General features: G+C 46.2%; 1 protein-coding gene across 8 annotated transcripts in view; it reads left to right on the top strand.

Moving 5' to 3' along the window:
• Positions 1-301: 301 nt before the first annotated feature.
• Positions 302-22,629, top strand: part of EBF1 (EBF transcription factor 1) — a 265,258-nt gene continuing 242,930 nt past the window's right edge. For 2 of the 8 annotated variants that reach the window (XM_063413420.1, XM_063413417.1), the window contains exons 1-6: positions 314-1,314; positions 2,664-2,820; positions 3,130-3,193; positions 3,399-3,454; positions 12,385-12,458; positions 19,200-19,268. In XM_063413420.1, coding sequence (XP_063269490.1) covers positions 1,181-1,314; positions 2,664-2,820; positions 3,130-3,193; positions 3,399-3,454; positions 12,385-12,458; positions 19,200-19,268 — 554 coding nt within the window. In that variant the 5' untranslated portion in view covers positions 314-1,180. Of the gene's footprint in view, positions 1,315-1,347; positions 2,389-2,663; positions 2,821-3,129; positions 3,194-3,398; positions 3,455-12,384; positions 12,459-19,199; positions 19,269-22,629 lie in introns of those variants that run through there. The other 6 variants (XM_063413424.1, XM_063413422.1, XM_063413423.1 and 3 more) reach the window with 6 other exon arrangements.

Raw genomic sequence — 22,629 nt, 5'->3', positions numbered from 1 at the left:
CGGTGCCGGCTGCGGGCTGTGCGGGCTGTGCGGGCTGTGCGGGAGCGCGGCGCCCTCCTGCCGAGGGCCGGCCCCGGGCGCCGGGGGGTCGGTGCGGGGATCGGGGGAGCCCCTGCGGGGCCGGTGCCCGTGCGGCCCGCGGCGCCCCGGGGCAGCGCCGCCGAACAAAGGCGCGGCCGGGCCCGCCCCGGGCGCTCCGGGGCAACTTTCCCCCGGGCCGGCCGCGCCGGGGGCGGGGCTATGCTAATGAGAGAGGCGAGACCACGCCTCCTCGGCGGCGCTTTGCCGGCGCCCATTGGCGGCGGCGGCGCGGGGGCGGGGCGGTGACGCGATGCAAATGAGGGGGCGTGTCCTGGGCGGCCCCGCCCCCCGCCCGCCGGGGCTGCGGGGCTCGTGTTCGGCGGCGGGGACAGTCAAAGTGGCTCCCATAGGGAGAGACGGCGAGTCCGCCCGGCGCTGCGGGAGAGGGAGGGGGCACGGGCAGCCCCAGGGTCTCCCTCCGGCCGTCCGTCCTCGCCGCCGCCGCGGGTGCGCCCCTCTCGCTCCCTTCCCGGCGTGCGCCCGGCTCCGGCAACTCGCTTCCTGCGCGGCTGGAGGAGGGAGGAGAGAGGAGAGGAGCGGAGAGCGCTTCGGCTGGGAGAGGAGAGAAGAAAGAGGGAGAAAAGAAAGAAAGAAAAGAGAGAGGGGAGAAGGGGGGGGACTTGCCTCTCTTGTCACTGGAAAATGACACTTGATGTAGCAGAGCCTGCCGCAGCTCCCGTTCGTCCTATTGTTTCTTAAACTGCCATCTGAGATTTTTTTTTTTTTTTTTTTTTGCCTGCTGCCATCCGAGGGGTGTCTTCATACAAAAGGGACTTCAAGTACTCCTCCGGCTTGCGAGCGCTGCAACCAGCCCCCAGCACCCCGCCAGCCCCTCCAAGCACCCAAACAAACTGCACACGCAGCAAACAGCAGCAACAAAACCGGGCTCTGATTGCCTCTGGATTTTTTTTTTTTTAATGTGCGTGCCTGTGTTTGCTTTCTCCGACTTGCTTTGATTCCAGCGATCAGCTGCAGAGAAAGAGAAAAAAAAAGAGAGAAAGAAAGAAAAAAACCCACATATAACAATCCGACTGGCGATTTTATCACTTTTTAAAAATTTTGAATAAAGAAGGAAGATTTGCGCTGTTGTTTCTGATTCATGTTTGGGATTCAGGAAAGCATCCAGCGGAGTGGGAGCAGCATGAAGGAAGAGCCCCTCGGCGCGGGGATGAACGCGGTGCGGACGTGGATGCAGGGAGCCGGCGTCCTGGACGCCAGCACGGCCGCTCAGAGGTAGGCAGGCTCCGCGCCCGCTCCGCGCCCGCGCCCCGCTCCGCGCCCCGGGGCGCTCCCCGCCCGCAGCGCCTTTCCCCCCGCGCCAACAAAAACCCGGCTCTGGAGCTCTGCTACCGGCACTGAGTTTGGCGTAGATGTCGCCAGTTAAATATTTATCCCTATTGTCCCGTAGGAATGACTTTTTATTAAATAATGATAACAACAATAAAGCAAGTGGCGAGTTTCGCTAGGTACGGATAGGTAGGTTTCATCTCTCTGGCTCCTTGTGCTGGCTCGGAGGAAGGAGTTTTCAAAACTATGTTTGCTGCTGATTTAGTCTTATGATCTTCAAATGACACTTTCCTCCTCCGGAAAGCAGCGAGTTGTGCACGGATGTATCCAAAATATATTTCTCTACCTCGCCTTCCTATTCTCTTCCGAATCAGCAGCTCCCCTTCTTCTCCCCCGATAAGCAGGGAGTTTGCAAAGCGTACTCCAAGAGAAATTTAATTTGAAGTCCTTTTGTAAAACCACTGCCACTTATCTCAGATTTTTAAAAACAAATCCCTCCAAATATAAGATGGGTTTGACGAAGCTGCGCCCAGCCTCGTTTTCTCTCTTATTTATCCTTCTTCCCATCCTCTTCCCGGCGAAAAAAAAAAAAAAAAAAAAAAAAAAAGGACAAAACCAAACCCAAACCCCTAACACGAACCAAACGCTGATGCTGGATTCGCAGCTTGAGCCCTGGAGCCAGCATCATCCAGCATCAGTTTAATGTTGACATCTCCCGGTGTCTCCCACCTCGCCCCGCACCCCTCCCTCTGGAGCCCTCTAAGGAAGGGAAAGTTTCTGCAGGGACAACCCTGAAATATTTGAAGTTGTCTCCTGGGCTCGGTGTTTACCCACCGCCCCGGCGCGGGAGGAAAGGCTCGCAAGATAAGGCACATGGGCGCTGGTGTGACAGCTCCGAGCCTAGTTTGAGAAGTGGCAGGACCGATGCTGCTCCGCGGGGCAACGCGGCGGCGGCTCTGAGCGCGGCTCCCGCGCCATGCAGGGCCGGCTGCGAGCGGGCACGGCCCCCGGGCAGGGCCGGTGGGTCCCGGGGCCGGGCTGGGGGCTCCTGGGGGGCTTCGGGCTCGCCGCAGGACGGGATGGGGTCGGGGCTCCGCAGGGCTCGGAGCTGTAGTCTTTCTTTCTCCGTGGCTGGAGAGAAAAGCCCCGGGGCGGCCCGGGGGAGGGAGGGATGCTGTGCCCCGGGGGGGCCCAGCCGGGTCCCGGCGGGGGAAGGCACGGGCCGGGCAGGCGGCTGGGGGGACGTGAGGCCGCGTGGTCGGAGCTGCCGCTAACCCGCGTGTCTCTGGTCCCAGCGGAGTGGGTCTGGCCCGGGCTCACTTCGAGAAGCAGCCGCCCTCCAACCTGAGGAAGTCCAACTTTTTCCACTTCGTCCTGGCTCTGTACGACCGGCAGGGGCAGCCCGTGGAGATCGAGCGCACCGCCTTCGTGGGCTTCGTGGAGAAGGAGAAGGTGAGAACCCTGGCACCCCGTGGGGGCTCAGCCGCCTCTCCGGGGCCCTCCCCGCTCCGCTCCCCCGGGGCCGCGACACCGGCTCGTCCCGGGAGCCCCGGCAGCCTCCCGGGCGCCTCAGTCTCCCCCTGTCCCGGAGGGCAGACGGGGCGGGGGTGTCCCCTGATCCCTCGCTATGCCCGGGGCAGGGGAGAGGGCTGAGAGCTGCCCCATCCAACCCCGGGGACACCCGGCGTGCGAGTGATGGAGAAGCTTCATTGATACTGTTTTCCTTTTCCCTCCGGCCTCCCGTGTCGTCTTTGACTTCAGGAAGCCAACAGCGAAAAGACCAACAACGGGATCCACTACCGCCTGCAGCTGCTCTACAGCAATGGTAAGGGCTGCGAGCCCCCGGGGTCGGCCCCGCCGCCTCCGCGGCTGCAGAGCCCGGCAGCGCCCGGGTTCCCCCGGTTCCCCTCCGCTCCCTGCGCTCGCTGTGGGACACGGGCGGCCCCGGCAGGCCCGAGCCCTCGGGCGAACCGCGGCTCGCCTCCGCCGGCCGGCCCCGCCGCGCTCCTCACGCCTGTGCCTTGTTTCAGGGATCAGGACGGAGCAGGATTTCTACGTGCGGCTCATCGACTCCATGACCAAGCAGGTGGGTGCTGCGGGGCGGCCGCCGAGCGGGGAGGGGTGGCCGCCGTCGGGGCGGCCCCGGGAGGCCGAACCCGCCCCCGCGGCGGGGCCGCTGTGCCCGGCGGGGCCGGGACGGAGCCGCCGCTCCCGCGGGCGCTGCCGGCGAGCGGGCTGCGGGCGGCCGGGGGTCCCCGCGGGACCCTGCCTGCTGCTGCCGGGCTGCGGGACAAAAATACAGGCGACCCTCCAGCCGTCCGTGCCAGGGCTGCGGATGGTTTTGTCGCTTAATTAATAAGAATTAACCTCCGGCCTCGGGCAGCCCCCGAGCGCCGGCGGCACCGGGCGCTGCCCCGGCGCGGGGCTCCGCCGGTCCGGCCGCTCTCGGCGCTGCCGCCGGCTGCGCTGGCCGGAGGAGGAGCGGCCGTGTCGCGACACTTTTGCATGTCGGAATAACCCCAGAATCGCGGCGCGGGCAGCGGCCAGCTCGGTGTCGGACTCGGGAAGGGCAGCAGGGCTTGTCAGTGGATTAATCTTCATTTTAAGCCTGTTCTTTAGGCTCCCAAACAGAGTAATAACGTGCGTGCCTACCTGTAAAAAACACTTTTCTGTTTAAAACCAATATTTTTACAAAGGGATTATCCGAGCAAATCAATTCTTTCTCTTTTCTTCTTTTTTTTTTCTTTTTAAATTGTTCCTCTGTCTTTTTTTTCTGCTCCTGTCAGAATACTTTTCTCTTAGAATATGTTTCTTTTAAATAGTTGAGATCGCTTTGGAGCCTTTTCATCCTTAAAATATGTTTCTTCCCCTCCTAATCTGTTTTACTTGTTAAAGAATATTCTTAAATTTTATTTAAGAAAAACATTAAGAGGCTTTTTTTTTTTTTTTTTTGTACGCTAGGAAATGTCAGTCCTTGTATGTTGTCTGCAGGGACAAAACTCTTGGCTTGTATTCGGATTTCTTTTTTTACAGCAAAACATAAAGCTCTAAGGGCTGAGTTTGTTTTACAAAACACTCTTTGATGGTCCCAAAACATCTTTTCCTGCTATTGAAGACTGTCTTTCAACAGCCACCCCCCCCCCCCAAAAAAAAGAAAAAAAAAAGTAAAAAAAAAAAAAAAGAAGAAAAAAGGAACTTGGGTGAATTTTACTAGACAATCCGCTGTGCATCTGAACTCTGTTATACTGTACACTTCCAAACAGAGCACATTCCCTGTAGGAATTAAAACAGCAGCAATATACTCTTCTTTATAAAAAATCCTGGAAAGCTTTTGATGTCATTCCCTGGTTTTCAGGCACAAATTGGTTAGTTTGTGTTAAAAGTAACAAAATCTTCCTGATAGATGAACTCTTTTTAGTCCTTTTGGAGCTTGTGTATTTCAGTGTCGATCGTGTGAGAGAGACTATCAATAAATATTATCTTTAAATAGCTTTCCTATCGTTACGGAAATGCAGAAGCCTCTGGTCATAATCCTGTTGAAAACAGAGCCCTGAACTCATGGAGAGCAGTGGATTCAAAATAATTTTCTTAACAAAGGCATCTTGCATATGAAGAGTTCATCCTAAGGCACTGTTTGACCTCTTGGTCTCTCATTATTATCAAGTCATCAGAGGGTCTTTAGAGAGAAAGGGAAAAAAAAAAACCCAGATACAGTTTATTTGTAAAACCTACCGTGTAGCTTTAAAGCACGTTCACAATGAAGAAGGAGGAGAAAAAAAAAATCTGTCTGATTTCGGGAAATCTTAGAAAAACAAAGTTAGTGCAAATGACAGATTTTGGGAAAAGTGCAGTGCGGTTGAGAAGCGAGAGTTTTAGAACAAAACTCCCTGAGCTTAGATGAGAACACGGGGAGCAAAAGGCTGTTTTAGACGCAAGCATGTTTGCTTACATATTAATTTCATGTCTGTAGTTTCTTTAGGCATGACTACAATGACTTTAGAAAAATAGGGCAGTGTCATGTCAAAACTGTGGCATGTGCAGCTCCGATCTTTTCGAGGGGCCAGAAGTTAAATTCACCTTCTTCTCCTTTTTAAATTCTTTCTTTTCTAAAGTGAAATTATTTCAGAGTTGGGATCGCGTCGGTTGCTGAATGCTTATTAGGAAGTGAAGTACAACACATGACAGAAGCTCACCCAAATGTTGAATATATCATTTATATTTTATGACAGTGAATTATATAGAAGATTCTCAAGTAACTTTCAAATCATCAAACTGTAATTAAATATTGCAAAGACTGTCTGAAAATTCTTTAATTTTTAATGAAAGTTAAATATATATTGTCAGTCTACTTGAAGGTGTAGTATTTTAATGCATGGCGCTCAGAACAAATTGGATAATGAAATGATTACTTTTAAATGAAACTGTTGCAGAAGTGTACACGTTTCAGCTGGCTGAAGTATCTGCTCAGTCCTCACACACGCACATTCACACACTTGATAATTGTGAATTCCCAGACTGAAATTACAGCTACTCTGAGGTTTCTGGTGGCAAATTAAAAATCCCACAGAAGCAAAGCTTGAATGAGTTCGGTTTCCCCAGATCATACAGGAAAGTATCTGTGACTTTTTTTTTAATATTAATTTTTTTATTATTATTTTTTAATACGGACACATCAGATTTAAATATATTCTCTTTGTGCCACAGTTACAAATCGCGAGATTTTGCACGGTTGCGGATTATTAAGTTAGGTAAGATAAAATAAAAGCCCTTCTGCAAATCAGACCTGGATTTCTGTGCATAGGATTGCTGCTCAGAGATTTAACGTGAATGTCCCATTAGCAGCATGTGTTAGAGCAGTAGGCAGGCAGGGCTTGGCTATGCTGGGGGCTGTGTATGTTCTACAGAGGAGATGTTCCTGCTCCTGAGAGTTCCTGCTCTGCCTAAGTCAGGGATTTGTTTGTGTGGCTGTGCCCAGCTAAGAAACTCGTAGCAAGAGTCGTGTCCCGGGTGGAACAGAGGGATCTCAGTGTCCTGGAGCCTGTGTTTCCCTGTCAGCTGTGGGGCAGGGTGGGAAGTGGGGCTGCAGAGTGGCTCTAGAGTTGTGCTGGGAGCTGCATGCAGGGCAGGGCTGGGCTGTGGGATGAGCTGTGCACGCACAGCCCCAGCAGAGCTCGGGCTGCACTCCCTGGGATCCGGGGCTGTGGGACTTCCAAATGGAAACCCAGCCTGGACTGGTCTGGGTGCATCCTTTGGGGTTGTGTTTGGGGCATCGCGCTCGGCCTTTGGAGGCCCTGGAGAAGCACGGGGTGAAATGGGAGTTACGTGGCTTTCGGGGGGGTCTTGCTAAGTTTCTGAAACACTTAAAAATTGTAAATGCTACACACAAATCATTTCTGTGGCAGAGAAGTTCTTTCCAGTTCACGCAACAGCATTCGGTGTCAATACTGGCTTAATTAAATTTACTTTTATGTTACATTGGCACCTCATTTTATGTCAGGATCACATTCCTAAAGCGCTCAAAGCCCTCTAGGACCCCAAACTTTATAGCTGCTGTTGCTTTCCGTGAAGCAGCAGCTCCTCCCGCAGAAGATCTGCCTCTAACAATGATGCATTTTGAAATTGCCTGCAAAACGTGAAATATGTCTGCTCTAATAAAACTGGAGTTTTTAGGCAAGTCAAAGGATTTTAATATGTTTATGGAGAAGAGATGCCTTCTATTTCTTTGGCTGTATTTTCATAAAGTTGAGATATTTCACTATTAGGAGAGATGGAGGAAATAAATCTGAAATACTTGTTCCCCACCCATTTTTCCTTCAGCTGTTCTCATCCATAAGATATAACGGATGCTAATATGGCTCAGGCATCTTAACAATCATAAGTTTTGCTCGATGGCTATTGTCTATTGCTGAGAGCCCTCATGAGTCAAAAATCCTTCCTTCAGACTTAAACCCTGTTTATATTTGGATTTTTTTTTCAGAGCTATAACTCTGGATGCAAATGGGTTTTCTGTTGACTTGTCTGTCATTCTCTGATGGCTGCAGATATTTGATCAGCTCTATTCTGTGCATGGCATAGCCCTTCTCTGGCAGCTACACGCATGGGAAAAAAAAATGTTATCAATAAGTTCAGAGGAGCCTCAGCAGACTCGGAGAAATTTCACACAAACATAAAACAAAACCTAACCCCTGTGACGGGGAAAGTTTACATTGCGCCAGATTTTAGCAGCTTTCTTGTGCCTTTGGTGAGATGTCAGAAGCGCAGGTGATTTTAATTTTCTTGTACAGAGAGGAATGGAGAAGTTTGGAATTTGCATGCATGATCAGGACCTGTGTTTGGGAAAATGTAAACTCATCACAGTGGAAAATGTGTTGTTTGGAGTCTGAGGGTGAAAACAAAGCTGAGGATTTTGGAGAGACTGCCTGAGCCAGATGGCCTGGTGCATTCCCAGTCTGGCAGCCCAACTGCTCCCTCCTGTATAATATACAGCCATTTGTTCTGGGATATTTACGCTAGAGCTGTTTCCATGTGAATGTTTGAAAACCATTAAAAATGAACATATTAGGAGAGATAAATTTATTTAATTTGTGTGAATACGTCGATAAGCAGGCTGTGAATCAAAGGCAGAGGGGGACTGGATAAAATAATTAGATGCTTCTGAAATGTGTGTGGAGAGGCAGAGTAAGAACTCCCTGTCCTTGCCCTGGGACCAGCTTGGCGCTGCTTGTCCGGGATAAACCTCCCCGGGATGAGTCGAGGTTTTGCCTGGGGAAGGGGTAAAACCTTGGGTAATTGAGGGTTAAGGATTCAAAGCCAAATAAATGTAATTCACAGGATTTTTTTTTTGTAGATATATAGTGGATACAAGCCTAATCCTCTCTGGGTGAAATTCTGGCCCATCTGAAGTCAATTGCAATGTGCCTATTGAATTCGGTGGGGCCAGGATTTTATTTTCTCCCTGTGTGTACGGCTGTAAACGTCATTCCAAATCATTTTAGTTCTGTTTTGGAAAAGACCCTAATTTTAATGAGTTTTCCCTTCTCTTTTATTTCTGTAAGGGAGATACTTTGTTTTGTGAGGCAGATGGAATCTGAAAGCAAGTGGATTTAGATGCACGCTGATGATTTCTCTTCTTCTCTTACTCTTTTAAAATCAAGGCCATGACATAACTGAGTAATATAATGACCATGATCTCATTCCTTCAAGATTGTTTTTCGTCCAGTTCTGAAAGCAGGATTGCTTGACTGGCAAACTGACACCATGAGACGATTCTGCCCTCACTTGTACCAGCATAAATCTGGATTTATTCAGGAATAGTTAAGGACAAAATCTGTCTCTGTGTTTTTCCAGCTTGTTTGTCAATTCTTTCACTGCGTTATCCTACTGCGCCTGTTGGGGGGAAAAAGTAGATTAAATGAGAACTGTAGCCTTGACTTTTATATCGACCGCTTTCCTTTTTATTTTTTATTTCTTATTTTTTTTTAAATAACGAAGTCTGTCACTGAAAAGTTTAGGTGAATTTTTGGACGTACTTGACTGTGATGTGCTCAACGTAGTAATTTTTATTAAGCAGTGAATTTTATTTGGTTTAATTTTTATGCAGATTTATTTAAATAGAAGTGAGGGAGTCTTATATTTTTGACATTAATTTTTTGGGGCCTGATTTTAAAGTCCGTTTGTGCACGAGTGGTTCTTACTCACTGGGACTTCTTGCAGGAAGGTTACCTGAGTGAGTAACAGCTGGCAAAATGGAAGATAAATTTTGTGGGGAAATGTTTAAGTTGTTCAGGAGAAGAAACACTATTTTCAGGTGCTTATGAAACATCACCGAGTTAAAACGACATGAAGTAAACAAAAAGAAAAAACCCAAAGTCTATAATTTTGCATTTCCTTTGCCGGTGTTTTGTTGTGCAACTCTGATGTGTATCTGCAGGCTTATTTTTAGCTCTGCTGTGGTCTAGGTTTATGCCCTGTAACTTTCACTTTGTCTCTCATTAATGTGATCCCTATTTGACAAAATCACGACGACGTTAGTGCGACAGGGAACCCCGACGCAATCTCCATGTTTCAAAGCCTGACCTTGAAACCCACATAATTTATTAAAAAAATCAAGACATTTTTGTTGAAAAGAGTAGCTTCTCAAATCCGAGAGTTAAACATTTTCACAACAGTAACGTAGTAGACCCTCCCTGTAAAAATACTTCTGGCAGCTCTAACGATCTGAAACTTTAGCAGTTCCTGTTTCCTTTTTGAAGCTAATTGTAGAATTAATGCTCCAGAGCGGCGCGGTTTGCGAGGCGGTCGAGTATCTGCAGGGCTCTGGGGCAGCCATTCATGGGGGCAAGCAGTGGGCGCCTCACACAAGTAAATTTGGGCACAGGAGTGGGGAGATGGGGATGAGCTGCTCAGAGATGAGCCCAGCACGTTCTTCTGCTTCCCAGAATTTCCTAGAAATTCCTGCAGGAATAGGGCAGGCGAGAGGAGCTGCGTTTGACGCGGAGGAAACAAAATGTGCGCGGGTGCAACTTCGATAATTGAATGCAAATAAAGTGAGAAGCAAATCCTTAACGTGGAGGGAGGCAGAAGAATGTCATGCACGCAAAGAAGGGATCACTGATGCTAAACACAACAGACAAGGTGATTATGTACCACCGTGTTGACTCTGCCCGTTCATTATTGCTATTTAGTTGAGTTATTTAAGCAGCTACCTGGAGGTTAAGTAAGCACAGCAGCAGGAAGGGGAGAGGAGGAGAGAGGGCAGGGGGAAAAAGAAAGTAAATTTTGCGTTCTGGTTTGTCGTTTCTAGCACTTCCTTGGCTCCACTGGCAACAAGCTAACCCATCCTACATACATTTATTTTAATATTTGGAAGTATGAGAAGAACGAGCTGGGTCCAGCAGCCCTCTCGTCCCATGTCACATTGTGATTGTCTGGAGGTGACAGGGCTGGAGGTGTTTGTCCCCACTAAAGGCCTCTGAAGTACATCTGCTCTTTCCTCTCCTGCTCTGCATTCTCAGAGGGAGATTATTTTTTAGCTGTCAATGAACTCCAAGAAGTGCCATGAGCTTCCTCCTAGCCTGGCCTGTTCCACTGCTAGGTGGAACCTGATCTGGGGTTTTCTGGAGTCTTTGCAATGTCCCCACTGACTGACCCCACCAGGTGTCAGCCAGTTACTTCAGTCCTCTGGCTTTGCCTGCAAGAAGCCTCTCCCCATCTTCCCTTTTAATGCTGGGAATGAGGCTCTTCTGAATTTGTCCCACCTCCTGCTGTAAAACCATTTTCCAAGGCTTCAAGCAAACCATCTCTCTCTCTCTTGGGCACTGATGTGGAAGTAGCTCAGGGTGGGGGTCCCATCTGGGGTCAGGGGGTTGCTGGTGTCTGTGCTGGGGGTACTTTCCCTGCATCCCCTTTATCCCAGTGCTGGGTTCACAGCTCTTGTGTCTCGCTGGTGGAAATGAGGGGGCAGAAGCCAGGTGAGACTCTGGCCCCATTAGTAGCAATTAATGGCAGCCTCTGTTTCATCAGCTATAAAACCCCAGCCCAGGGGCTCTCGGGTTTTAGGGGAAGGCCCATAGCAAAACTGAAATTCAAAAATGAAAGCTGCTAAAGGTAACAGGCCCATTACCATATTATTTATGGAATTATTAAATAATTTTATAATGCATAATATTAATATTGCATGTTGCCATTTATCTGTGTAAGAGTCAGTGCATGCTTCTTCAGATTTGTGTGTCTTGGGATTTGTGCACCTTCTGGAAGTACCACACCTCTTACCCTTTGTGGGTTACATTTGTAAGGACTGGAAAAGTAGTTCATTCTATATTATGATAACTTACTTTTCTGTCAGTATTTTCCACACTTCCCTTTCAAATTGATCTCATTCCTTAAAATGTGTTTCATCCATAGAGCACACTTCTTAAATTTCAGTCTCTATTTTATCATTAGCTCTAGGGGGACCCATCTCAGGTGTCATTTTACCTGCTGAGTTTTTCCCCCCCGATTTCTTGTTTTAAATTCTGTGTTTTAGAGACTGAAAAGGTCACACCAAGCTCAAGGGTAACGCTGATGCTCAGATGCAGGGCTGGTCATCCCTCCGAGCCTGGGGCTCCAATCCCAGCTCTGGAGTGAGATTTGGAAACCTCAGTGCCAGCAAAAGCTGCTGTTGCAAAGGAAACTCCACTCTTGTTTTGCTACTGGGGGCTGGTGCTGGGAGCAGGAGTGGCTGGAAAATGTGACCATGTGGGGCTGAGATGAAAATCTCAGGGGCTGTGAGCACTAACCCCGTTTGTGTGTAACGCTGATTCCTCGCTGCTGATGGGAACAAACGCAGGCTCCTCTTGAAACGTGAACACACTGCCTTTCCACAGTTTTAGCTTAAAGGATTCTCCCTGTGCTGTCTCAGAGTCAAATTTCTCAAGCCGGTTGATCCTCTGTTTGTTTTGGTCTCCTCTGCTCTGGTGGGGCCTTCTCCTCACTTATTTATATCCCTGTAATTCCGGAGGTTCTCTCTGGAAAGTGCTGGATCAGGAGGTCCAAGGGAAGAATCAGGCCCAGGCGCTTTCTCAGGAGCTACCAGGAAAATGCCTGGGCTGTGCAGCTTTTGTAATTAAAAATGCATGAGCTCTCTCTTTTCTGCCTTTTTTTTTTTAATGAATAGGACCCAACGTATACCAAGCCTTGCTGGTTTTAGTTTTTCTTTCTTTCTTTCTTTTCCCCCTTCCTTTTAATGCTATTAGGTTTATATTTTATTCTGAATTGAAAAGAAAATTGTGGTTGTCTTGACTACTAAAAAAACCCATCCTACACACTGCTGGAGAGATGTGCAACAGAGAGAAGGGAATTTAGCTGTATTCAGCTTGTGTTGTTTTACAACTGCAGGTCTTGGAGCAGGTTTGGTGGAGATGCCAGGTCTCTTCAGCCTGTGGTTTGTAACTCACTGAGCCTTTGCTTACTGTGACGTGTTTTGATTTTCTCCGAACTCCAACTTTATGTACAACTAAAAATGTGTTTTATTTCTAGGCGATAGTATATGAAGGTCAAGACAAGAACCCAGAAATGTGCCGAGTTCTGCTCACGCATGAAATAATGTGCAGGTAAGAAACACCCCTCTTCCAGTTAATTAGTGATGAGAAGATGAATCTGGCTCCCAAAATCTAGGCTGAACCTACAGCTATTTTCGGATTTAAATTTATCTTTCTTGCATTAAACAATCCCAAAATAACACAGTTTGGTGTGTGTAATTAGCAGCAAGGTCTCAGTCGTCACACTAGTTTTCAATTATTTATAAAGAGTTATTCTGAACGGAATGCTGCTGGTTTTCATTTAGACATTGTAGCCCGCAAAAGGTCTCCTCACCAAAATTAACAATCTATTATAGTCCTGTAGCAATAAACGTCTCTGCCCCCAGTTCCCAACAAAAACTCCTCAGCAAAATGACAAAATAGTATTTTTTTTTTCTGGATGTGCATTAAGGAGTGAGGTCAGGAGGTTCTTTTTTCCTGGTTGCTGCTCACACGGGGTCCGCACTTGACTGGAGCAGAGCAGCTGAAGCTTCTCTGTGCAAAAGATGTTGTCTTCTTGATTTTCTTTAAAATTCCCCATGCAGATTTGGCTCTGCCCAGTGCTCTCTCAACCCCTGTCTGGGCTGGTGACTTTAATTCAGTCAAATGTCTTCTCCCCCAACTTCTGCAGCTGCTTCCTTCTCTCTTCTGGCTGGTTGAAGTAGGTGAAGCCTCCTCTGCTTCCTTTTTACCACAGACCTCTTTGCCACCTCAGAGAGCTTGACCTCTCAGTCTCATTAAAGTTAGTGGGTGTTTTTTGCATGTCTGAAAAAATCATTTGTTACATGTTGTTCGATGGCAGAAAATAATTCCCTGGTGGAAGATGAGGCATTCTTGCATAAGCTCATTGTTACAATCAGTTGTTTTAAGACTGTAAAAATGCCATTGCATGCGTTGTAACTTTTACAAAACACATTTACTAAAAAGGAGTAACTTGAGGGTAAAAACTAGTACCCACTTCTAAAAGAATAAACTTGGATGAGGGTTTCCTGGCAGGGGAGAGTCTTTGACAAAATACTCAGATGGAAACTTCTCTGTTGGTTGATTTTTTTTTTTTTTTAAATTTTTTTTTTTTTTTTTTAAATCTTGAGGTCTGCATGTTTTGTCCTCCACTGACAGCTCCTCCTGCTAAAACCCTGCTGGGGGTTAGCACCCTGTGATGAAGGCAGAGGAGTTGCACTCCTTGCTCTGCCAGCCTGGGTGAAACCCTGCACAGCACCCTCCCCTCAAATTTTCCTTGCAGCAGGATTTTGGGGGATTTTTGGTTTCATGTTGGGCTTTTCTAGGCTGCTTCCTTCAGCGGGTTTGGCTTCTTCCAGGAAACCAAAGACATTGGTTTTCAGCTCCAGAACAGTCAGCAGCTCCAAGAGGTGCCTGAGCCTCATTGCTTTGCTGAGGACTCCAGGCCACTTCTGCCTTTCCAAATGGAATCCCAGTCATGTTGACAACTTGTAATTGTCCCAAAATTCATTGGCCCAATTAGCACGACTTTCACACTGGGTACCTAACTAGGAACAATTCATGGAAATATTAAAGGAGGCCCCTGACCTGATAAGACTCAAGTGCCTTTTACTTTTCTCCTGTAACAGACCAGTAAAACAGTGGGACTGGGCACATGAGTAAAATTAAGCACTTGCTCAAGTGCCTGCAGTGTCAGGGTCTGAATCTGCCATTAGTCCTGGCTGATGTGTCCTCTTGATCCTTAACCAGCAAGGTTTGGTGGCAGGAATAACTCACCGAGCCCGAATCAACTACTTCAATGAATTAATTTCCTTCCAGATACTCCAGAAACATAAAGTGTAAGAAGCAAATTAAAACTTTATATAGTGGGCTGAGTTTTAACCAGAAGACCAAATGCCCACATCACAGATTTATAGCCATTCAATATACTTTGACTGTGACAAAATTATTTCTGTTCTGGGAACGTGGAAAGATGTGCAGTCATTCCCTTTATTAAAGCACTTTGCACTTTCTTTGTTCTTAAAATTCACTTGCTCAGAAGCTTTATTCTTCTCCTCCTATTTATTTACTGCTAGTCCTTGCTTTGTGTTTCATGGCCATAAGGTGGAGGGGTAGAAAAAACCCAAACTGACTCTAGTAGGCAAATGTTGTGTTCCTGACGGGGTGAGAGAGACATATTCAAATTTCTTACAGCTCACATTAGGTGAGTTCCCCATTTCCTTTGCTGCCCATACTTGTGTAAGAGGGTGCTGTTTGTTTACCAGGCCGCTTGACCCTATTGCACAAATCTGTCATCTATTGTGCTGCTAACACGCTTTTAAATTGCAAATCTGATGCTCTTTAGGGGTCTAGAAGGGGAAAAAATTCTCTCTCCACACCATTCTGTTTCTCTTGATTTCTTGCCTGTTGTAAGTGGAAGTTGGGATGTGCTGAATTTGCACCAGGGGTGCAAATGCAGCCTCAATTATAAGCATAAAATTAGAGTCTGTTCCCCATTAATCAGCCCAGCTAATTGCTATGCACTACCATTAGCCATATGGTGTGAAAGACAGCTTGCTCTCCCTAAGATGAAATTTCTTCATTTCAGACATGAAATAGTGAGGGCTCTGTATTTTAAAATAGCTTGTTTTAGATATTTAATTTCTAAACAACTTTGAGCAGTGCTTTCTATCAAGGCTAACTGCACAATAAAACTTTGCATTTATGTGACAAAGCTGGGTATTTATAGTGTATTACAGCTACGGCACAGAGGAGACAAAGAATTCAAATGTATAAGAGAGTCCTGGCTGTGGTAGGAGAGCGAAGCTGAGGTTTGCTTCAGGTAGCTGTTTATTTCAAAGGATTTCATTGTGTTTTGTCAGATATAAAAATCTACACCGTTGGTGAAAATGTTAATAGCTGGGGAGAATTCACAACCTCAGTGGAATTTATTAGTATTGTAGGCAGCATGGGGAGGGACATCTATAGTTAATATTGCCTCAACAATTTCCATTATGAAACGTTCAGTGGCTTACAGCTTTGCCAAACTTAAACTGTTCTGGCTAAAATATCCTTTGCAGGGTGTCAGCCTCAGGCTGACTTTCTTTGGAAAGTTTCAGCTAAAATGGCTCAGTGATTTCTGAGAATGAGGTTGGAGTAAAATATGGGTTTTGTCTGTGTGAAATAAGACCTTACAGCTGTTTTGGCAAGGGGGTCCCTCCAAGCTCCAGGGTGAGGAGCCTGTTTGGGATTGTCCTGATGGTATCACTGGCGGGAGGGATCCCCCCTCACCGGGACCTTTGCAAAATCTCCCACCCAGCCTTTTTGGGGCCTGGCAACCAAAGTCGCCTTGGCGTTGGCCACGGGCCCCTAATTCCTCATTGTTCCTTGTCCCCGGGATACACAAGGCAGGGCTCCTGCACGGGGACGCTCCGGCCGGGGCGCCAGGCACGGGCTGAGGAGGCCACGACCCGGGCAGAGCAGGCACAGCTCCTGAGACACACCGAGAGGATGGGGAGCAAGAAGACAGCAGAGCAGGAGGTGCTCAGAGAGCTGGTGTGAGGAGAAAGGCAGCAATAAAAGCTGGGGGTTGTGGTGGTTTGGTGAGAGGCTCCAGAACGAGCCATGAGGGTGACAACAACCAGCGGGGTGCTCAGAGATGGGGTGCAGGAGATGGAGATGCTGTGAGGCTGCGTTACTACCAAGGACTACTTGTTTTAAAAACAAGCAAACCCCCCCAAAAAACCCCCCCCAACCCTCCCCCCAAACCCCCCCCCCCCAAAAAAAAAAAAAAAAATTAAAAAAAAAAAAAATATCAGTTTTTGTAGGCTTTTCCTGTGGCCCAGCATGGCGTTGTGTCCAAGCCGTGGCTCCTGGCCCCACCTGGGGAGAGTTGTCATGGAAGAACAGCAAAGATGAGTCCTTGTCCTCCTGGCTGCCAGGAGCTGGCATTGCCTGCTCTTGCACAGAGCCTTGCTGGGAGCTGGAGGGTTTCTGAGTGGTTTGGAGAAGCTCCTGGGAATTTTAAAATTCTTTCAGGGAAAGGAAAAAGGGTGCTGAATATTTAGGAACTTATTTCCAAGTGCTAAGTAGGCACTAAAAGCCAAAGCTTTTGAGGGAAATTGAATTAAAAGCACTTTTAACCAGGTCTGAAACTCAAGATCTGCGTGATGTTTTAATTCTTTGCATAGAAAGACTGGAGTGAAGAGGCCTCCAATTCTGCTGTTGTGGGGGGGTAAAAAACACAAAAGGCAAACTAAAATTTAAAATATAATTCTCTAGATCGTGAAGGAACATTCAGGGCCTCCTTCCATGCCAGACGGCTACCAGAGGGTGGGGATGTGCCAGCCATGCAGCCCCTCCTCATCACCCTCAGATTGTGGTCAAGGAGTGAGGTCTCCTATCACTTGGGACTATTGGGGTGACTTTTGGGAACATATCCCAATTAAGGGGCCACCTGAGGGGCAGTGAAGTGTTCCCCTTGCTCTCAAAGCTGGGTTGTCCCAACTGGTCAGCGCCTGACTCTGTCCCACTTGTGGAAGGAGGTGAGACTGAGGTGTCCCTGTCCCCATGCCCCTGTGGCTGCCTCTCCCTCTGGGTTAAAGCCCTGGGAAGGTGCCAATCTCTGAGCCTGTGGTGTGTGGATGGTGGGATTTGCCCATCTCGTGTTGGGAGCCTGGGAACCTTTGCTTGCCTGAGTGTGGCAATTTCTGTCCCTCCAGTCTGCTGGGAGAATGTCAGGACTAGCCCTGATTCGCTTCAGTCACAAGAACTGCATTGTCTTAACTTGTGCCAACTCTGTTTCTAATTACATTTTAATCATTTAAAAATGATTAGCAGTTTTTATTGCCTTGTTTGTGGGTAAATTTTCTCACCCCACACATTCTAGCTGCACTCCAATGACAAGTCCTTTTATAGGCAAAAAAGCCCCTGAATGTCCCCATGACTATTTACCTACAGCATATTTTATTCCTTCCTAAATTTTAATACTTTCAGGGTGCCAAGGCTCTGGCATTTTCTGGTGGATCAATTGTGGTATTGTGCTGTAAAATTAAGCAGTTTTTTTTGGCAATCCCAAACAATGTGACTTCCACCGAAATGAAGATACCGCACATGTGTTAACTGTGAAAAGTTTCAGCCCTGAATAGTTGCCTTGAAGCTTTTTGCGGTGAAAAGAATTATGTATTTTCCTCTCTTTGAAAACAAAATTATTATTTTTTTTAAAGCCATGTTTAAACAGGCTGTTTTTGTAAAAGGCCCCTTTTTTGTTATCTTTAGTGTGGTTAGTTGCTTTATTGCTAATCTTGGTGGGTAACTGTATATTATTCACTCTATTGTTCAGCAACACAAGAGAACCTTTGTCATACTCCCAACAAGGCTATTTATATAGCGTGGCACTTCTGAGGGCTTCTTCCTGCCCTGATGTTCTTCCACCTTCTGGGGAAAGGAAAATAGTTCATCTGAGAGAGAGAGAGAGTGAGCAGTGGTCCCTCCTGACAGCTGCTGAAATACAGGCGAGATGCAGGTCCCAGGGATGCCACTGGGAACAAACTTAGTGGTTTCCAAAGATTTGGTTGTGTGTGGTTGAGGCTGACCAGAAAGTTTATTGAGCAGGGAGATGTGCTTAGGTCTGGCCAGGGAGAGCAGCTGGGGTGGTCCTCTCTGACTTGGTGTCATCGTGGGATGGGCGATGCAGGTTGTGTCCAGCAGGTCCTTGGGGACCCAAGAAGGACTTGGGAAGGTCAGGATCTTCTTGATTTATTTATTTTATTTCTTGAAGCCTTGACTTCAGTGGGGAATTTTCTGTTAAGGGACATCAGCAAGCAGGATCTTTGCTTGCAAGATGGGGGTTTCCTCCCTGGGGTGAGTGGGTGGGTGAAATCTAAAGGCTTTGCTGACCTCTGTGGCTGTGATTTGGTGTCGTGGGTTTAGATGGGCTGGTGGGAAGAGCAGGGCAGCTCCCAGCTCCAGAGGCATCAGGAGGAATTCCCACCTGGAGCAGGAACCTCACCTACAAACTCACCTGCAATATATTTACCCCTCCTTATGGAAAACAACCCTTGACAAGGAATCATCAAAAACACAACAATTTAACTTCTCATTAGGAAACAATGAGCCACCTTAGCTCAAAAAGAATCCCAGCCTCCAGGTCAGCCATGGAGCAGTGCTTTGGGAGATGGAGCTTATATTTCACATGCCTGCTTTGTATCTGACCTGATGCAGGGCACCAGCCACGGGAGCAGAGCTCTCTGTGGCATTAGTGATCATTAACATGCTCGGAAAACTTGGGGAAACAGGCGCGCTCGAGCATAAAAAGCTGCTGCTGCTGCTTGCATTTCAGCTCCCCCATTAACACCAGCGTTTCTTAGAGGGAGAATAATTGTGCTCTTGGAGTTTGGGCGGAGGTTTGCCAGTAGCTGGGAATTGTGTGGAAGCAGGAATATCTTGTGGATGTGTAACACAAGCGTTAAGCAAATGTAAAAACCAGGCTCAGCAGGGAAAAATCTGCCTTATTTTGTGTGCCAGTGTCTGCGGGACAAGTGTTAAACCCCACGGAAAAGAGGCTACAAATAAGCAGCTCTCCCTGTTTGGGGCGATCCTTGAATTATTGTTTGTGAAAGGGGCAAAACCCCTCTCTTTTTATATTTTCCGTTGCTAACCAGCTGTGCAAGAAGTTAAACATCGTAATTAACCCATATGTGACCCAGTACATTTGACTGATTTGCAGGCAGGGCCGGCAGGGTAACTCGAGCCAGCAATTTGAACCCACCATGTTCGTAATGATGATTTTACAGTGTAATGGTCGCACTAAATCCTTTCGCTTTTGCTCTGTAGCCGCTGTTGTGACAAGAAAAGCTGTGGCAACAGAAATGAGACTCCATCAGATCCAGTGATAATTGACAGGTAAGGACTGCTATTGTTTCCTTCCATTTTTTTTTTCTTCCTCCCTCTCCTCATTATAATGAAACACCTGCCCTGTGTTGCTAATGGGGAAGAATTAGGAGGATATACGGATGAAATTTTGCTTTTTTTGATGCAGAATTAGTTGTGCTTTGCAGTTGTGATTGCCTTGGAAGGGCCATATGTGGGATAACGTAGGGATACTGGAGTGCCCTGCTCTGTGGAGGGCTCCAGCTCTTGTAACTGATTCATGTGCATAAAGAGGAGATTTTTCTTTCTGACTTTCTGTGACTCAATTCACATGCTATGCCAGGGAAGCTTCAGGAATAAAATAATAATAGTTTGTGATTTATGAAATGTGGTTGGGTGCTTATAAATATTTAACTTTTATTTGAAAAATGTTTGAATCATTATCACTTAGCTACTGTAGTTCTGTTGGATGCAATCCATCTACATTTTAAGGCTTTTATTTATGCATAAAAACAGTTAAGAAAATAGATCTGCAATGTAAGGTTTTTTCCCTCCTCTTATTTTCTTTGGTTGGAATACTATTTTGACTGTATTGTCAGTTGATTAATTCATTTTTGCCTGTCTTAATTATTGTGTTTTTAAACAGATCCATATTGCTAATCTGACATCACTGAGTAAATCATTGTAGTACAATACATCTATTCCTGTTGTTCTGAGCCATGTGGAGTTTCTGTTGCTTGCCAATTATGCAAAATGGTAGCCAAAGAGCCATTTTTACATTTTAATTGTCCAAATGTGTTGGCCGAAGCCGTGTGGGACAGTCAGGGTATTGTGCAGCGTTGCTCTAGAGGAGTTAAATGGGCACCAAGTACCAAAAGTGTCTGTCAGGGCTGTGGAGAGCAACTCTCTGCATTGATCTGTGAGGAGAGGGACCCCAAAGGGAGCTACCCAAACACACAGAGCACTTGCCTCTCCTGGCATTGCTGTCTGAGTTGTGTTTGCTGTCTGAAGTTTGTGGTATCTTCCATGCCAGAGCATCCATTTTATGGAAGAGGTGAGGTGGGTTTGATGTGTTGGGGGCCCCACTGGAGAGCACTCCAGAGCCTTGTGCTCATCCCAGCTCTTGGATGGGTTGGGTAGGGATGTGCTTTTATTTGGTGCTCACAGCAGATATTTTGATTAGCTGTAATAAGTAACCCTGAGAATGTTTAAATCTCAGAAGATATCCCTATCTATTTTAACTAGGCACATTTTCATCTTCTCTGAGCATCAGGTAGCACCAGAGGAAGTGTGTGTGGGGGAGAGCCCCCCAGTGAAACCTGTACAGAGCTGTGTTTTATAAGCATGCTGCAGAGCTGAACACTATAAACATGGTGTTAGAGTGGCATTTTGAGCAACATGAAAGCTACAAAATTCACATGAATTTTTCATTGTACTGGAAAGTGAGATGTTAAGATGCTAATGGCAGGTTTACAGAAATATTTTGTTTAACTATCTAGTATGCAAAACTGCCAGTTGCAAATCATTTTAAATTTTGAAAGCCAGAGATGCTGTCTGTTACATGCTTCCTGCAAAATGAGGAAAATAGGTACAGGGAAAAAACGCCTTTAGCTTCCCAGCAGTGATCCATTCCTCAGTCTTTACATAAATTGAGGCAATAGTTACCAATTTTGAAGTTTCTTCTTGAAATGCAAGCTAAACACAATTCAAAGCTCATAATACAGACCCTGCCTCACCACCCGCACCGAATCACACTTGGCTTGTGAACGGGTTAAGCTTTTAAGTTCTTCACTTGGTTTTAAATTGTGACTTTGATACAGAAGGTTGATATGACTGTGGTTTGAATAACACTTGATTTTGACCTGTTCCTGTGGGTTGCAATGGCATAAGAAATTTGACTCAGCAGTGCTGTAATTAGCCCTCCCCGTGTTTTTGAAACAGGATTGTGTTACCTGGATTGCATTAGTGTGGCTTCTATTGTTGCCGCTTCGCATCTGTCCCAGTAGGGTACTTAAAACCTTTTCTTGGCTGGGGCTAGTTCAGACAATTTAGGCCAAGCAAGTATGTGCTTTATACAGTTAGTGGCTTTAGTGATGTTTCTTGTGACATTTATCCTATTCATTTCTCTTGTCCCCTTTGGTTTGGAAAGGATGAAGTGATGTATACGGAGCCTTTTTACCTCAAAACCAGCCCTTTGAAATTGTTCTCTGATTAAAATGCCCGCACAAGTCAGGCCGTGTGTTTGGTTGTGCTCCATTGTCACTTCTCCACGCACACAGTTTTTAACTATTATGTCAATTGATATGCAAAGCCATATTTAGTTATTTTTATTTGCACAGAGCTTAGAGAATTCATTTACCATTTGGGCTAAAGCACTCCCACATGCCTGATGCTCTGATCAAGTCTTTGCCTATGGATTTAATCTAACTCTTGCATCAAATCTTGTGAATCCACAGACTCTGACCTAACATAGAGTTTAACAAAGAATCTGTCCATGGGATTTTTGACATATGTACTTACATGGAAATGTTATCCTCTTCTGACAAGTTGGAATACTATTTGGGATTAATTAATTCTCTTTGATGAGGCTGGAGAGACTCGGGATAGAGAGGGCTCTGGCTTTGTGGTGGTTTGGTGAACTTGGAGAAAAGGCTCTTTGGCAACTTCAAAGTTACATGTGTTGTATTCTTCTTCAAACCCTGGATAGATGTGAAATCCAATTGTATATTTCTCTTTAATGAAAATGTGAGTTCTACCAAAGAAAGTCTGTAGCTGTGTTTGAAACAAGATATGACTTTATTCTTTACAAAATTGTTTTATACTTTGCTCTATTATAGTATCAGCAGATACAGTAGTGAAAGGGACTTAAAGAAATTTATACTCATATAAAATAGTGATTTAAATTTTCTCTGGAGAACAAAACAAATCTATTCTGACTGTAGAGCAGTCATCCCAAGGAATTTTCTTGGAAATCTGTGTGTCTGTATCATCTTAGCATAGCCTGTATATTTTATCACTAATCCAGTTACATGTGTTCAGATGAAGATCTGATGAACAGGAACTCATTTTAAAAGGGGTATTATTGTCACAATACAAATGCACAATTCCTCCTACGAGTGCAGTGGCAGGGCTGTATTGTAATCACACTTAAGGAAAACACAGAGCACTTCCTGTTATTAAATTAAATTCTAGATTGATTTAACTTTCGAATTGTATCTCATATTTGAATTTAAAAGGTTTGCAATAAAATTCCTGTGAAGAAATTGAATAAATTGTAGTTTTATTACCACTCTGGATATCCTGGTGTCCTAACCTTTTCCCTTACAGTTATCTTAGTTCAATAAATAAAACCTCATTAGACTATTCCCATTTCAACGAGTTTATTAAATTTTAC

This window comes from Prinia subflava, chromosome 16 (assembly GCF_021018805.1).
Source record: "Prinia subflava isolate CZ2003 ecotype Zambia chromosome 16, Cam_Psub_1.2, whole genome shotgun sequence".
Classification (NCBI taxonomy): domain Eukaryota; kingdom Metazoa; phylum Chordata; class Aves; order Passeriformes; family Cisticolidae; genus Prinia; species Prinia subflava.
Note: the sequence above shows the minus strand (reverse complement) of the source record. Positions and strands in the feature narration are given on the sequence as shown.